At 43.1% G+C, this 12,738-nt stretch overlaps 1 protein-coding gene across 2 annotated transcripts; it reads right to left on the reverse strand.

The window, feature by feature from the left end:
* Positions 1-4,707: 4,707 nt before the first annotated feature.
* Positions 4,708-7,609, reverse strand: LOC121600856. Of its 2 annotated transcripts, XR_006005883.1 has the most exons (5): positions 7,458-7,609; positions 7,301-7,395; positions 6,699-7,219; positions 5,465-5,610; positions 4,708-5,326 (listed from the first exon to the last, which is right to left on the reverse strand). XR_006005883.1 is itself a non-coding variant. In XM_041929644.1 (3 exons), exons 2-3 carry the CDS (start codon positions 7,320-7,322, stop codon positions 6,822-6,824), a joined length of 420 nt encoding a protein of 139 aa, XP_041785578.1. In that variant the 5' UTR covers positions 7,323-7,395; positions 7,458-7,609; the 3' UTR covers positions 6,554-6,821. The 2 variants fall into 2 exon arrangements, 1 of the variants encoding a protein (XP_041785578.1); XM_041929644.1 differs by lacking the exons at positions 4,708-5,326; positions 5,465-5,610 and having other exon boundaries at positions 6,554-7,219.
* Between the last annotated feature and the right edge of the window lie 5,129 nt (positions 7,610-12,738).

The following is a 12,738-nucleotide window of genomic DNA, read 5'->3' on the forward strand; positions in this document are numbered from 1 at the left end:
TGCTACCATGTACCATTTATAGTTATGTTCTCACTAAGTATGTTTATAAGATATCTGTACCTTTTAGTTTTTTAAACCCTATCTCTTATAAGAAGTAGTGGTATTTGAATTGAATATGAACAAGGTAAGTGTAATGATAAGTAATGATAATTGTTATTTGTGTATTCACTCAAATGTTATTATACTTTCTTCATGTTCAACATCTGTTATTATTTCAATTATTAACAATAAAATATGGCAAAATATTTTTTAAGCTATAGATCGTCTTTGTATTGAATGAGTGCAATTGATGGGTTTTGCATTATGATGATCAATACCGTGACCAGCCTCTCGGGGTGCCTTTGGTGCCTCAGTTCTGTATAAAGGAGAGCGTAGAAGGGTATGGCTATATTCTTTTCGGCGCTGCCATGCACCTTTCGGTGCAACGATAAGATAGAGTTAATGTTTTTTTTGCACCACTGAAGCACACACCAACCAGTGATTGGCTATCCGGTTAGGTGATACGAATAAGTCTTGTAAGCATTTATACATAACGTCAGCATGACCACGTTTGTCGGCTGTAGCGGAAATAAAGCATAACAATTATTTATTTGTTACGATATAAATAGGAAGAAAGTGCAACGCTGTGCGGTCCCGTGATACAGTCATCTATTTGTACGACCTAATAACATGCCTGTCATGGGTTCAAAACTCATACGGTCCGTCCCCCCGTAGCAAGGATCAACTATCCGGCTGCGTGGTACCAAATCAGTTTCGAAAGCCTGTACAGGTCGACATGTTCGCGTCGTTAAGCCAAAAAGAAAGAAAGTGCTGCGTTGTCGTGATGGATACGGTAAAAGTGCTTCCGTCTTAACAGAAGCTGTTCTATCATCTACCAAAATTGTTGTGTGAGAAATGGAACTAGCTTGCAAAAAGGTTTGGTCAGTTTGATTCATGAAAAAAAAATCAAAAATTGTTAGATGTTTTTACTTCTCTTTTTCCGTTTTGGACATAACTGTTCTCACTAATAGTATGCCTGTACCACTAATTGATTTATCAATGTAATTAAGCTATTGATTACCCACATCAGGATAGTCAGTCCTATGTATGAGGGGGGCGGTCCATACGGGACTTGAGCCCATGACGAGCATGTTGTTTGGAAAACTAGGTGTGCCACTCAGCGATAGCAGTCGACGGCTTCCGTATGATGTGTGCGTGGAAGGATGTGCGTGAGTTACAGGTCGCTCACCAGACGATTGAGAGAGAGATAGTGCAAAATAGAGGGAGATCTAACCTACAGCGCACATGCAGTGAGTATTCAAATAGGACTAACGGGCCCGTGCTATTCATTTATAATTAGGGAATAAAGGATTTTATATGTTTGTGTCAATGCATAGTATTAGTTTTCATCATTGTAGTAACGTCCATGCATCCGACATCAAAGAAGCCAAAGCAATCAGAAACCGATTGAAGATTTTAAAGCTCGCAGGCCACAGCGGGCATTAAGCACTGTTGTGGAAGGTCCGTGTTTTACGAACAAGAACCCAACTGAATAGGAAAGGACTGTTCGAAGGGGAGTGGTTAGTACCAACATGCGATCGTCCTGATGATAGTTTTAAGAGTGTGTTCCTTTAGTCAAATAATTATTGTTTAAAATACGGTCGAGTAAAATACGTATGTTTGTCAATGATAATAAAAGGTCAAGGCTAAGTATGTAGAGAGAAAAAATAAATAAATAAAAATAAAACATAGTCCCCCGATCCTGTTAGTATACGATCGTCAACAATTGACGTCGCATTCCAGCTAGCACCACGAGGAGGTAGGATTTGGAGTTCCAAGATAGCGGTTGCATAATAATACATCCGCTTCCTGGCATTAGCTAGCCAGCTGGAAAGAGCTCGATGAATTTAAAGTGTTTAAAAATACGAAGAAAAATATGTTAATACTTACTCAAACTCCTGAACTGATTGGATGGCACGCAAGATGGTAATGAAATTGTTGGGCTGGGCTCGCTTAAGCTGGTACTCGCGTATATATTCTATTAATGCTCCCCGGTTTGTGCCTTTAGATCTTAAAAAGGGCTTGACCCAGCGCCATAAATTCTCGATGGTCTGTGTGTGTACTAATGGATCGCTTGGGTCGACAAAATTTTCGGAATGGTTTATCATCTCGTGCTCATACCCTTTTCCGTCTAATCCGATGTAGGCACGCCAACCATCCGTCACAATTGTCGTTCCGGGGGCCACATTGTTCATTATAATGCCCTGCAAGTTGCCAGCGTCGCGTTTCTGAACCAGCTCCAGAAAAATATCTTTTGTCTCCCGGCAAATACCACCGACCAGCCAAACCTGGTTGTTGTCCGCGATCCGTCGGATGGTTGGCGTGCCTACATCGGATTAGACGGAAAAGGGTATGAGCACGAGATGATAAACCATTCCGAAAATTTTGTCGACCCAAGCGATCCATTAGTACACACACAGACCATCGAGAATTTATGGCGCTGGGTCAAGCCCTTTTAAAGATCTAAAGGCACAAACCGGGGAGCATTAATAGAATATATACGCGAGTACCAGCTTAAGCGAGCCCAGCCCAACAATTTCATTACCATCTTGCGTGCCATCCAATCAGTTCAGGAGTTTGAGTAAGTATTAACATATTGTTCTTCGTATTTTTAAACACTTTAAATTCATCGAGCTCTTTCCAGCTGGCTAGCTAATGCCAGGAAGCGGATGTATTATTATGCAACCGCTATCTTGGAACTCCAAATCCTACCTCCTCGTGGTGCTAGCTGGAATGCGACGTCAATTGTTGACGATCGTATACTAACAGGATCGGGGGACTATGTTTTATTTTTATTTATTTATTTTTTCTCTCTACATACTTAGCCTTGACCTTTTATTATCATTGACAAACATACGTATTTTACTCGACCGTATTTTAAACAATAATTATTTGACTAAAGGAACACACTCTTAAAACTATCATCAGGACGATCGCATGTTGGTACTAACCACTCCCCTTCGAACAGTCCTTTCCTATTCAGTTGGGCTCTTGTTCGTAAAACACGGACCTTCCACAACAGTGCTTAATGCCCGCTGTGGCCTGCGAGCTTTAAAATCTTCAATCGGTTTCTGATTGCTTTGGCTTCTTTGATGTCGGATGCATGGACGTTACTACAATGATGAAAACTATTACTATGCATTGACACAAACATATAAAATCCTTTATTCCCTAATTATAAATGAATAGCACGGGCCCGTTAGTCCTATTTGAATACTCACTGCATGTGCGCTGTAGGTTAGATCTCCCTCTATTTTGCACTATCTCTCTCTCAATCGTCTGGTCAGCGACCTGTAACTCACGCACATCCTTCCACGCACACATCATACGGAAGCCGTCGACTGCTATCGCTGAGTGGCACACCTAGTTTTCCAAACAACATGCTCGTCATGGGCTCAAGTCCCGTATGGACCGCCCCCCTCATACATAGGACTGACTATCCTGATGTGGGTAATCAATAGCTTAATTACATTGATAAATCAATTAGTGGTACAGGCATACTATTAGTGAGAACAGTTATGTCCAAAACGGAAAAAGAGAAGTAAAAACATCTAACAATTTTTGATTTTTTTTTTTCATGAATCAAACTGACCAAACCTTTTTGCAAGCTAGTTCCATTTCTCACACAACAATTTTGGTAGATGATAGAACAGCTTCTGTTAAGACGGAAGCACTTTTACCGTATCCATCACGACAACGCAGCACTTTCTTTCTTTTTGGCTTAACGACGCGAACATGTCGACCTGTACAGGCTTTCGAAACTGATTTGGTACCACGCAGCCGGATAGTTGATCCTTGCTACGGGGGGACGGACCGTATGAGTTTTGAACCCATGACAGGCATGTTATTAGGTCGTACAAATAGATGACTGTATCACGGGACCGCACAGCGTTGCACTTTCTTCCTATTTATATCGTAACAAATAAATAATTGTTATGCTTTATTTCCGCTACAGCCGACAAACGTGGTCATGCTGACGTTATGTATAAATGCTTACAAGACTTATTCGTATCACCTAACCGGATAGCCAATCACTGGTTGGTGTGTGCTTCAGTGGTGCAAAAAAAACATTAACTCTATCTTATCGTTGCACCGAAAGGTGCATGGCAGCGCCGAAAAGAATATAGCCATACCCTTCTACGCTCTCCTTTATACAGAACTGAGGCACCAAAGGCACCCCGAGAGGCTGGTCACGGTATTGATCATCATAATGCAAAACCCATCAATTGCACTCATTCAATACAAAGACGATCTATAGCTTAAAAAATATTTTGCCATATTTTATTGTTAATAATTGAAATAATAACAGATGTTGAACATGAAGAAAGTATAATAACATTTGAGTGAATACACAAATAACAATTATCATTACTTATCATTACACTTACCTTGTTCATATTCAATTCAAATACCACTACTTCTTATAAGAGATAGGGTTTAAAAAACTAAAAGGTACAGATATCTTATAAACATACTTAGTGAGAACATAACTATAAATGGTACATGGTAGCAGCAATTCCTATTTACTTTTTGTGCACGTGCAGCAGAATCCAGGGATGGACGCAACATGTTTCAGCGGCATACGAACAGTCGCGAGATCAGATGGGCCGCCGGCTTCGTTACATCTGGCGGCATCTTAAACTGCAGCTTCACAATTTTACGGTACGATTCTTCATACGTGGTCGCCAAAAACGGGGCCTTACGCCAGCACGCCCAAATTCCAGAGATCGACAGTTTTTGTGTGCGGCTGACCATGTACCATCTAGGGCGATAAATAGTCGAGCGAAACGCACAGCGTCGTACCGGAACAAGGTCGGCTCGTACACGGACCAACCGAAATCAGCTATCTTCAGATCACCACCGTGCCCCAGCTGCAAGTTTTCCGGATGATGTCACGATGTATCACGTTGCGCTCGTGCTGCACCATTGGCCGACGATGAATAGGTATGTTTTTTTACAGCATGCAAAGGACAGCGGCGAAACACGATGGCCGACGCATCCTCCGGATCATCTTTGGCGGTGAATTCGAGCATGGGGTGTGGATGCGAATGATTATCCACGAGCTTACTGAAGCCATATGGCGCACCGGACATGGCTGTTTGCGATGGCTGGAGCATGTTGTGAAGAAGGCAGCCTCGTGCCCCAGCAGCTAGGTGTTCGAGCGGCTCTCAGTTCGGTACTAGAAGCGAGGAAGCACAGCGAGTGCGATGGCTAGATCAGGTGAAGTAAAATCTCGAAGATCGTGTGCCTACATCGATGGGAAGCTGCAGCTAGCGACCAGGCATTCCTATCAAGAGATAGATGGAGAGGGAGAAAACCAAAATGAAACAATGTATAGGCAGTATTTTTACAACCAAATGAAAATGAGTAGGCCATGAGTAGGAATTGAACATATCAATCCATTAAGGTGTTTTTTTATACTTACGTTCGTCAAAAGTTTAAGACTGAAATGATTGACCATTGCTTGCAGGGGTTTGAGAAACCGATATAAACGAACTAACCGATTTATGTATTGGCATTTCTCGAAAAAGCCTTTGAACACGATAATCGTACCGATGCAATATAAAATACCTAAAAAGAGAAATTAATGGCAAGAATTTTTTATGATGAAATAGAACAAAATATATAGTTTCTGTGATATCACCACGGTTGCGTGTCGTTTATTCCCACGTGTGCACGCGCATCCGCTCGGCCCAGTAACAGCAACCCAACACCGACGTATGATGCACCCGGCACTGCGGCGTAGGGAAATGCGCATCCGATCATAGTCTGCACTAACCAGCCAGTGAGCCATTCTGCCATCCAACCAGCCAGCCAGCCAGCCAGCCAGACAACCAGACAACCAACGGAGCAGGACAAGTAAAATATTTTTTTTAACCCGCCAACACGCTCAACATTTACTTATCATGTAACATCACCACATGCACATTGTTAATGAAACGTACGCACCATTATGAGAAATGGGGAAGCAAACACAGCGGGCGAGAAACAATAAATACAAATGGAGAAACACCGTAAACGAGCAATTACCTACCAACGCGATCACTAATTCCTTACCTTTTGCACATTAGTGAAACATATTTGCTTCCGTAATAGGTAATCGAAAGAGCTTTAAAAAAACAAAACAAAATACACCGAATGTTTTCTAACCTGTTGTACACCATTTTATTCAACGGCACTGGTTTAAATCCTAATTATATCCTAATCCTAATACTGGTTTAATCCTAATCATAATAACTGGCAGCAAGGTGGTTAACACATCACACCACAAAGAACGGCTCTAACGTATAACATCCGGCACCTTTGAACAATGCTGGCTCATCGCCATTTATGCTGCATTTTGTTCTGCATAACATTACACAACGTTACTAGCATTAATCACCCTTTACACCTTAAATGTACACACAATCACTATATCACAACACTACACCGCTTCGCCGATCTCGATCTGCTTCTCCGGAGCGTCCGGAGCGCTTCTCCGTTGTTGCCTTATCCGTAGCACCATGGAGCAACTGCAACCGACCGACTGGATCATGTCCAAGTCGGTATCTGTAATACGACCTCCCTTCCGAAGCAACAGTCATTCGATCGTTCGTCTGGCATTAGCTGAAACTAAAGAAAGGAAAAAAACGTATGCTTGTAGTTATAATGCAACTCACCCGTGCATTAGAAGCATTTTCACGGCGACAAAGACTGTCGGTAACGTTTGCTGGATCTTGCTGTGCGCTTGCCAATTGAGTGCACATTTCGCATTGCTCATTACGTGGACATCAAGGTGGCCATCATACTGCCCGGCGACGACGGCTCCTTAAATATAGCGGATGAGCGCGTGGCTCGCCACCGATGGAGACATGTCGCGGCAGAAGGTGTACCACACGTTTATCGGCACGTCGTGCTGGATGGCGCCGGAGGAGATGGAGCGGGACCACGGATACGGCTTCTAGTCGTTCGGCATTACCGCGATCGAGATGGCGACCGGAACTGTGCCGTACCACAACTACCCGCAGATGAAGGTGATGATGCTGACGCTGCCGAACGATCAGTCCACGATCGATACCGACGCGGACAAGAAGGGCCTGTACCAGGCGTGCGGCAAGACGTTTCGCAAACTGATCACCGAATGATTGTAAAAGTAATTGTCCAAGCGTCCAACGGCGAGCGAGCTTTGTATGCTTTTTAACTATAGAAAAAAACCAGTGGTTAAAAAAATAAACGCGAGGAGTTTTTGATACCGTGCGGATTACGTTCATTATCAACTTACCTTGTTTTCCATGATCAAACATCGTTTAGTTTGATTGCGGGCATTCTTTCTTCCCTCTTTCTAACTATCGCCGGCTCAACACGGTTGCACAACAGCTGCATAGAAAATACCGCTTTAATTGATTTAATATTACAAACATTAGCTATGCTTTACTTACCCTAAACGGCTTTCAGGCGTGCGAAGTCGATTCTACCACCATTTATAATTTTTAGGCTGTTTATTGTACACATTACACACAACATTTTCATCACCGAAGTAGCCTTTTTTTAATCATTCGCCGTTGTACATCGTGAGAGCTATCGTTCGGTTCAAAATGTAAACTGTGAACCCTCCCCCTCCCCACTCATAACGCACGGTGCGCTCTGCAGTTCTCAATGTGTTGTGTTCTTTCCGTCATGCTATGAACACATATACAGGGTTTTCAATGATATTATTGACATGTTCTGCGAGTTGTTGATTTGTTCGAGCAGATAATTGACTCTTTCAGCGAGATATTGAATTGTACGGAAGCAGCTGTTGACATGTTCAGCGATTCTTTAGTGCTGTCATTTGTTTTGTTTACACCCTGTGCCGCAGCGTTTAATTTTTTATTCTTAAATGTCCTAAACGTAACAAATAATTATTCCCTCAGCTGTTTAACACAATAATTAGTTCAAACAAACATATTTTTTTTTGAAAACCGTTTGTTTACCTTCTGATGAGAATGATTAAAGCTGCAGTCCAAGGGGTACGAATGTGACAGCTCTACAATATAACCGAACATGTCAACGCCTACTTCCGAACAATTCTATATCTCGCTGAAAGAGTTAATTATATGCTCGAACGAATCAACAACTCGCAGAACATGTCAATAATATCATTGAAAACCCTGTAAAGATAGTTGTTTCTTTCATTTCTCGTTTTCTTTCATGCATAGACACGATCGCAAATGCGCAATAATTCTAAAAGCAAACACAAACACGGTCATTTTTGGTGACATTAAACACTTTATTGAAACTTAATGTAAACTTTCGTAACACATTTAGAACCTGACAAAAACACACATCATGTCGTCGTACTGCTAAGTACGACCTCCATCCAGCAAACACATATCTGTGAATAAATGGATCCTTACATGTCGATGCCCGCACAGCATGTGCGTCTGTGCACATTGTTTGTTCACTTCACATTTCACCAAAACACACCAGCGCACGAGACTTTGAACGAAATACGCATTAACGCACAAACACTGCGCGCGGGACTTAGAACAAAACGCGCACAACCATCTCCGGCAAAGCGTCGCGCTGTACTGGTGGTTTTGTATGCGTAGGAGGGGGACATACGGAGCGATGGTTCGAAGCTGTAGTGTAAGCGAGACAACACAATGTGACGAGCAGCTCCAAGTTGCTGATCTCGCTGAAAGAATACACACACATTCACAGACGGCTCGTCAAAGCACGGCATTTGTATTGGTGTTAGTGAAGTGCGCGTGTAAAACAGAATGCGAACTCTCATGGCAGCGCGTTTCTCCTTGCTTCCTCAAGCTTCCTCAAGCTTCCTCATACCCCTCGGCCTGAATCACTCAAAATTTGGGCTCTCATTGTTTGCGTGGTATATTTTAACGCTCGCAAATGAGTGCAAGCAGGTGCGGTATAGAAGATACAGCAAGACAGTCCAGTTATTGTTTAAGCTAGGTCCAAAATGTTTCCTTGGGTAACTGTAATTTACAAAAGTAATGGTATTGTAATTAAAAAAAATTAAAACGAAAAACAAACGAATTGAATTTCAAAACATGCATTCATGATATCAATATAACATTATAATTTCCTCTCATGGTTAGATAAATTTAATTACTTATTACAACCAAAATAATTCTTTTAGTGCAATATGTTCTTAAGCTAGTTTTTGTATGAAAAAATATTGTGCAGTAAAAGTAAAAATAATTTAAATCGTATGAACTGCATAACACGAATGCTCATTGTACTAGTTGGAGTGTACCCCACGCATACTATGGAAAATTCAACTGACGAAAAATCAGGAGCAGACAGTCAATGAAGCCTCAATATTGTTCTGCTTGTCATTCTCGTTGCGCGTTGTCGAGTCCAGTTACTTTAAAAATGATTACTCAAAAAGAAGTCTAATAGTTTTGACAGTGAATATTAGGAATTATTAACAAATAAAGGTAAGTTTAACATAAGCTATCCTATTTTATATGTGGCGAATTTGAACAAATAATGAGTGAAAGTAAATGTGAAAGAGTGTTGGTAGACTATTAAAAATATCCTAGACACCAAAGCTAAACATATATTTGAAGCATAATACCAACGATCATCAGCCCGCCATGTTTTCTGTATGCCAACGAATTAAAATTATATTATCAAGGAGGGTTTTATAGCTAACTGAAACAAGTGATGGTTTGGTGGGATCGAAGGATCAGTTTTCCATGGCTTGCTGGTGCTCGTACGTTGGGCCAAATTTGATTCAATACATGCTAAGTTTAACGCTTTCACTTAGTATATTAAGAAAACTTCCAAATTCTTTTGTGGTGCAGCTGTAGTGACTATATACATAGAATAATGAACAAAGCAATGCAGTTGTCATAGTTAGTTAGTTTGCCTAACTGTCCATCGGGATACTCTTCATTCTATCGTTTTATTGTGTATAATTACAATACTGCCGGTCTCGTAGTACAGTCGTCAACTCGTACGACTTAACAACATGCCCGTCATGGGTTCAAGCCCCAAATGGACCGTGCCGCCTTTCGTAGGACTGACTATCCTGCTATGGGGGGGATCAATAAGTCACTGAAAGCCAAACCCACAAGTAGTGTGGTACAGGCAGGCCTTGACCGACAACGGTTGTTGAGCCAAAAAAGAAGAAGAAGAAGAATTACAATACTGATTTCAGTTCTGAAAGGGAAATACAAAAAAATGTACAGTATCTTGTTAACGCCGAAGAAAACGTTGACGTCTTTGAGTAGCATGCACAGTGCAAAGTATGCTGTCACCACCGCTGTAGTGTCCTGTGTAAAAAATTATGCAATCATTACTTTAGGGAATCCTTCGGTGTACTTTTTTACCTGCTAATGGTCAATTATGTTCACATTTATCATCTTGTTAATACTGTTAATGAAATTTGTGCTAGCCTTTTGAACTTAATATACAAAAAAGCTCTGTAATGGGATGGGATCCGAAGCCCTCCGAGGGATAACACAGGCTCTCCCATCCAACTCCTATTCCGACACGTCCTCGTCGTGCAGAGTGGTAACATGTGCCTTCATATATCCTAGCTTGGGTACACGGGCTAGATCCAACCCCTTGGGCGGATGGTGGCATATGGCGAACCAGGAGGGGGGTGGGTATCCCAGGAAACTGGGTGCCTGAACGTCGGGGGGGCAACCCGACGCTAAATAAAACGGCCACGTGGGCGCAGGGCCAGTCACCCAGTCCCATGGAACAACTGACTACAGAAAGCATCAGAAGGATACGAAACGGACTTAACGATACCGACCCAACGCAATGCCCCCGGACAACGATTAAAATGGGCTCATGGAACGTACGCACTCTAAGCGAAGCCGGAGCCTTGAAAAAACTTGATGACGCCCTAGCCACACTGAGCATGGACCTCGTAGCCCTAGGGAACTAGGGTGGCTAGGGAACGGTGTGCACAACAGGCGTGGTAAGCATTGCTACGACATTTACTACAGCTGCCACGACCGCCACCGCGTGCTCGGAACGGGTTTCGCCGTAGGTCCCCGGTTGAAACCCGCAATCATGGATTTCAAGGCTATAAACCATAGGCTATGCACCCTGCGCATGCGAGGCAAATTTTTTAATATAAGCCTCATAAACGTTCACGCCCCTACCGAAGATAAAGAGGAAGAGGAGAAGGACCTTTTTTACGGCCGCCTCGCTAGAACTATAGATGCGTGCCCCAGGCATGACCTCATAATCATCCTGGGGGACTTCAACGCAAAAGTCGGTAGGGAGCCAATGTACCGCCAATACACTGGCTGTCACAGTCTGCATGAGCACAGTAACGATAATGGTAGTAGATTGGTCCAGTTCGCCGCAGTGAACAATCTGGTTGTAGGAAGTACCAAATTTGCGCGGAGGGACATCCACAAAATGACGTGGGCGCACCCGGATGGCGAATCCTTCAACCAGATCGACCACGTGTTAATAAGCCGCCGACGACAGTCGAGCCTGTTAAACGTCAGAACATATCGAGGAGCCAATATCGATTCCGATCACTACTTGGTTGGCTTAGTGATACGTTGTAGAATCGCCCGCCCCCGCACCAATGGGGGCGGAGAAAACACGCAGCCTCGGCTCAACACGGACTCTCTAAGGGACATTACTGTCCAACAGGAATTCAAAGCCGCTTTAGACGAGTCTCTACTACCAGAAAACAGATATGAAACTACGAGCGAGAGGTGGAACGCTCTAAAAACAAAAATAATAAACTGTGCAAGAAATATACTCCCACCACGTCGTGGCAACACCAAATCTGGCTGGTTCGACGATGAATGCAGACAAGTGACCGAACGTAAGAATACTGCATACCGAGCAATGCAGCAACGGCATAGAACGCGGGCATGCACAGAGGAATATTCACGGCTCAGACGCGAAGAGAAACGAGTTCACCGCTCTAAGAAGCATGCTTTGGAAGAGCAAAACATGCGGGAACTCGAGCAAACCAGAGAGGCGTACGGACCGACACGAAAGTTTTACCAAGCGATAGCAGGTCACCGAAACAACGTGGTACCTAAGGTAACCTGCTGTCGCAACAAGGATGGAGATCTGGTTAGTAACCAGCCAGAGGTCCTCTCGCGGTGGGCTCAGTACTTTGATGAATTACTCAACGACCAGTTAAACGAACAGCTAGAAGCGCCACTAGCAGATAGTGTCATGCTACTGCCACCTAGCATAGAAGAAACACGAAAGGCTATACGTCGGCTGAAAAATAACAAGGCACCCGGAACCGACGGAATTGCAGCTGAACTGGTCAAGAATGGAGGTGCACGACTAGAAAACGAGATTCATCAAATTGTTACTGAGGTGTGGGATAGCGAATCGATGCCTTGTGATTGGAATCTCGGCATCATCTACCCCGTATACAAGAAGGGAGACAGGTTGGACTGCAACAACTACAGGGGTATTACGGTGTTGAATACCGCCTATAAAATATTCTCCCTTATCCTTCAGGATCGCCTTGTCCCGCACGTCGAAGAGATAGTAGGAAACTATCAAAGAGGATTCCGAAACGGAAAATCAACCACTGATCAGATCTTCACCATGCGGCAGATCTTGGAGAAGATGGCTGAATACAAAAACGACACATACCATCTCTTCATAGACTTCAAAGCCGCATACGATAGCATAGCCAGGGTAAAACTGTACGACGCTATGAGCTCTTTTGGAATCCCGGCCAAACTGATAAGGCTAGTTAGAATGACT

Source organism: Anopheles merus, unplaced genomic scaffold (genome assembly GCF_017562075.2).
Source record: "Anopheles merus strain MAF unplaced genomic scaffold, AmerM5.1 LNR4000008, whole genome shotgun sequence".
Taxonomy (NCBI): domain Eukaryota; kingdom Metazoa; phylum Arthropoda; class Insecta; order Diptera; family Culicidae; genus Anopheles; species Anopheles merus.

What these genes read in the sequence shown, in the direction of transcription:
- LOC121600856 (XM_041929644.1), bottom strand. Translation starts at nt 7,322, where the DNA reads ATGTTTGATCATGGAAAACAAG. An exon ending in GTTTGATCATGGAAAACAAG is followed by an intron (nt 7,220 to 7,300) that starts GTAAGTTGATAA and finishes TTTTTTCTATAG; the next exon opens with TTAAAAAGCATACAAAGCTC.